General features: G+C 37.9%; 1 protein-coding gene across 1 annotated transcript in view; it reads right to left on the bottom strand.

Moving 5' to 3' along the window:
- Positions 1 to 4,911, bottom strand: part of DMC1 (DNA meiotic recombinase 1) — a 63,477-nt gene that overhangs the window by 33,566 nt on the left and 25,000 nt on the right. The window contains exon 8 of the mRNA XM_011964329.1: positions 619 to 710. Within this exon, the coding sequence (XP_011819719.1) occupies positions 619 to 710 (92 nt within the window). The remainder of the gene's footprint in view (positions 1 to 618; positions 711 to 4,911) is intronic.

Here is a 4,911-nt window from a genome sequence, read left to right as displayed (position 1 = left end):
AAAAATACAAAAATTAGCTGGGCATGGTAGTGGGCGCCAGTGATCCCAGCTACTCGGGAGGCTGAGGCAGGAGAATGATTTGAACCTGGGAGGCCGAGGCTGCAGTGAGCAGAGATTGCACCACTATGCTCCAGCCTGGGCGACACAGCAAGACTCTGTCTCATTTAAAAAATATATATAATATATAAAAATTAGCTGGGTGTAGTGGCACGTGTCTGTAATCCCAGCGACTTGGGAGGCTAAGGTAGGAGAATCGCTTGAAGCCGGGAAGTGGAGGTTGCAGTGAGCTATTGCACCACTGCCCTTCAGCCTGAGTGACAGAGCGAGACTCCATCTCAAAAAAAAAAAAAAAATTATTGCATATTCTGCCTTAGGATATATACCAAATGCTACATTATCCAAAAAGAATGTTACTATTCATTTCAAAGACTAAGAATAATAAATAATTTGAAGGCACTTTATTATCTAAGGACCTACCAGATGATAAAATTTGTAGACTGAGTAAATCAGAGAAAATTAAAATAGAAAAAAAGTATCAAAATGTTGTATCACTCAAGTAGTAAATCAGTGCTGCCAACCTTACATTGACCCAAGCATCCAACTGCATGGGGCTCTTACTAGTATATGCACGTGCATAAAGTACGTTGTCCAGTACTGCATTATGGTCTACATTGAAGCGATCAGCAATGTCCCGAAGGCGATCTGGACGGCTGGAGTATGCCAAGATTAAGGATCCAATAAATCAATTATAAAAAAGCTTAGACAACCACTACAAAACAGAGTATCTTACATAAATTAATAGAGAAGCCAAACAATGTACCTGTGAAGGTATTCTAGAGGATGCTAGCAACCATTTAAAGTCTATACAAGATTTGTTTTTTCATAAGTGCCTCAACTTACCATAGGTAGTGATAATGGTTATAGAAATGTGGGGCAGTAATGAATTTAACTATTAAGTGATGAAATCTTTTTTTTTTTTTTTTTGAGACGGAGTCTCGCTCTGTCGCCCAGGCTGGAGTGCAGTGGCTGGATCGCAGCTCACCACAAGCTCTGCCTCTTGGGTTTACGCCATTCTCCTGCCTCAGCCTCCCGAGTAGCTGGGACTACAGGTGCCCGCCACATCGCCCGGCTAGTTTTTTGTATTTTTTTAGTAAAGATGGGGTTTCACCGTGTTAGCCAGGATGGTCTCGATCTCCTGACCTCGTGATCCGCCCGTCTCGGCCTCCCAAAGTGCTGGGATTACAGGCTTGAGCCACCGCGCCCGGCCTCAAATCTTTACAATAACCTTGGAAGCTAGTTTTTATGGCCTATTTCACATTTTACAACATAGGACACTGGCAAACAGAGATTAGGCAAATGACTTGAGCTTATGCAGCAAATCAGTTACAAGAGAAAAACTGGAAACTAAGCTCTGTGAGTCTTTTTGTTCTCAGATCTACAATAGATAATAAACCTATAATAGATAATATCACTGAATTATAATTCAGTAACTACAAAGTGAATTAATTCACTCTCTTCAAAACCCTCATTTGCTCAATATGAAATAGTTTATTATATCATTAATCATGTGTTGTTAAATGATAAATGTGACTTCATGAACCAAAGGGTCAAAAAGGTAACTTCAAGGGTCCAGAAGAGAAATATCGACCAAAGGTTTTTTGTTTGCATAGGTTTTCTTTTTCTTTTCAAATCTTACCTGGAAAGTATACAGAATTTAAAATCTACTTTCTTCTAAAGGAGTTGTTAGTTTTTTTTGTTTTTTTTTTTTGAGATGAAGTCTCACTCTGTTGCCCAGCCTGGAGTGCAGTAGCATGATCTCGGCTCATGGTAACCTCTGCCTCCTGGGTTCAAGCAATTCTCCTCCTTCACTCTCCTAAGTAGCTGTGATTACAGGCGTGAGTCATCATATCTAGCTAATTTTTGTATATTTAGTGGAGACGGGGTTTCGCTATGTTGGCCAGGCTGGTTTCGAACTCCTGACCTCAAGCGATCTGCCTGCCTTGGCCTTCCAAAGTGCTAGGATTACAAGCATGAGCCACCATGCCTAGCCAGGAGTTGTTAGCTTTCTGAAATTAGCAAATTCATAGGAAAGCAAACTAAGTGCATCTGCAAAGGTATTTTGGAAGAAGCTAATACTCACTTATATCTATAAACTATAAAGGAGTAATAAATATTTTTTTTTTTAGGTCTTTGGTGATCCCAACAATATGTCTGAAGTAAAATGAGGTAAAGTTAAATGCATGTTTGTGACCTTATTTCACTTTGTTTACAGAGTTTACATAACACTGATCCTAGTATAAGTAACTGTAAATCAAGGACTATTTATAATCTTATTTGTGATGTTTACAATTAATTTAATAAATGTTTAGTTGAATTGTCGTTAGGATTTCCCAGTTATTTATAGCCTAATGCACTAGATATGTTCTTGTTGTTAGAGCTTTGGTAACAGCCACAAAAATCTTCCATTGCTATTGAATATACCCAGTACATGATTTTGGTGGACAAGTTAAAGACAGGGAATTGGAAGAGTCAATAAAAACATTTTTATCATGTCAGCTTCTACAAATCCCAGATACTATGTTGTGGCAGGCCAGGTCTTACTAATGCAGGCCTCCATAACAACTGTTTCAGCACTGACTGAGTGGTTAAGTTAAATATTAAAAGTTGAAAGTGCCCTTATACAATGGCTGGAATGTAACAAAAGCCCACCAAGAGTTTTGCCCAGGCCTTTCCTGGGCCTTGAAGCATGACAAGATAACGAAGGAATTCTTAACAGTACCTGTTTAGGATTAAATGAGATTTATCGGGGGTCTGAAGAACTCCCCAGGTCTCCACAACAAGTTATTGGGGGTCTGAAGGAACTCCCCAAAACTCCATGATTTAGCAGGAGACAAGATAAGGGTAATCAATCCAGCACCTGGACCCATTTAGATTAGGTAAATTTACTGAGGCTCCAGAGGAAGATCTTTAGGATTCAGATCTTAGTTATAGATTAAAATAAGTTAATCACTTATATCTTTTTTACAAATTTTATTTTATTTTTTTGAGATGGAGTCTCACTCTGTTGCTCAGGCTGGAGTCTAGTGGCGCAATCTCGGCTCACTGCAACCTCTGCCTCCCAGGTTCAAGTGATTCTCTTGCCTCAGCATCCTGACTAGCTGGGACTACAGGCGTGTGCCACAATGCCCAGCTAATTTTTGTATTTTTTGTAGAGACAAGGTTTCGCCATGTTGGCCAGGATGGTCTTGAACTCCTGACCTGACTTCAAGTGATCCGCCCACCTCAGCCTCCCAAAGTGACTTATGTCTTTAGATGAATGCACACTCACAAGTAAACATATAGCTGAGAAGGTATATAAGCTCTGGAAGACTTTGTAATTTTGAGTTGGTCTGATGTTATTTTCCAGGTCTTCTCCCTGTAAACAGTTACAGAAACAAAAACTCTCTCCTTTCCCAGTTCATCTGCATCTCATCATTGGGCCACAAGAATAAGCAGCCTGATCCTCGGTTTGGTCTGGGAACAATGTGAACAGGGGTATAAAAATTGGGCTTAAATCCTCAACAAAATACTAGCAAACCAATTCAACATACATTAAACAGATCATTCATCATGACCAATTGGGATTCATCTCAGGGATGCAAGGATGGTTCAACATACACAAATCAATGTGACATATCATATCAACAGAATGGACAAAAAACATATGATCATTTCAATTGATGCTGAAAAAAGCATTTGATAAAATTCAACATTCCTATATGATAAGAAAAAAAACCTCAAAAAATTGGGCATAGAAGGAACATAACCCAACATAAAAGCCATATACAACAGACCCAAAGCTAGTATCATACTGGATGGGAAAAAACTGAAAGTCTTTCCTCTAAGATCTGGAACAAGTATGCCCACTCTCACCACTGTTATTCAACATAGTACTTGAAGTCCTAGCTAGAGCAATCAGACAAGAGAAATAAATAAAGGGCATCCAGATCGAAAAGGAAGAAGTCAAATTATCCTTGTTTGCCGATAATAAGATCTTATATTTGGAAAAATCCAGACTTCACCAAAAAACTGTTGGAACTGATAAACAAATTCAGTAAAGTTGTAGGATACAAAATCAACATACAAAAATCAGTAGCATTTCTAAATACCAACAGGGAACAATCTGAAAAAGAAATTTAAAAATTAATCCCATTTACAATAGCTATGAATAAAATTAAATACCTAGAAATTAACTTAACCAAAGAAATGAAGGATCTCTACAATGAAAACTATAAAACATTGATGAAACAAATTGAAGAGGACACACAGAAACCAGAAAGATATTCCATGTTCATGAGTTGGAAGAATCAATACTGTTAAAATGTCCATACTACGCAAAGCAATCTACAGAGTCAATGCAATTCCTATCAAAATACCAATGACATTCTTCAGAGAAACAGAAAAACAATCCTAAAATTTATATGGAATCGCAAAAGACCCAGAATAGCCAAAGCTATCTTGAGCAAAAAGAACAAAACTAAAGGAATCACATAACTTGACTTCAAATTATACTATAGAGCTATAGTATCCAAAACAGCATGGTATGGGCATAAAAACGGACACGTAGACCAATGGAACAGAAGATAACACCCAGAAACAAATCCACACACCTACAGTGAACTCATTTTCGACAAAGGTGCCCATAACATTGGAGAAAGGACAGTCTCTTCAGTAAATGGTGCTGGGAAAATGGGATATCCATATGTAGATGAATGAAATTAGACTTCTATCTCTCATCATATACAAAAATCAAATAAAAATGGATTAAAGACTTAAATCTAAGACCTTGAATTATGAAACTACTAAAAGGAAGCATTGGGGAAACTCTATAGGACATTGGACTGGGTAAAAAAGATTTCTTTTTTTTTTTTT

The sequence above is a fragment of the Colobus angolensis genome, unplaced genomic scaffold (assembly GCF_000951035.1).
Source record: "Colobus angolensis palliatus isolate OR3802 unplaced genomic scaffold, Cang.pa_1.0 Scaffold65, whole genome shotgun sequence".
NCBI classification, from domain to species: Eukaryota; Metazoa; Chordata; class Mammalia; order Primates; family Cercopithecidae; genus Colobus; species Colobus angolensis.
This window is presented reverse-complemented; position numbering and strand designations above follow the sequence as displayed.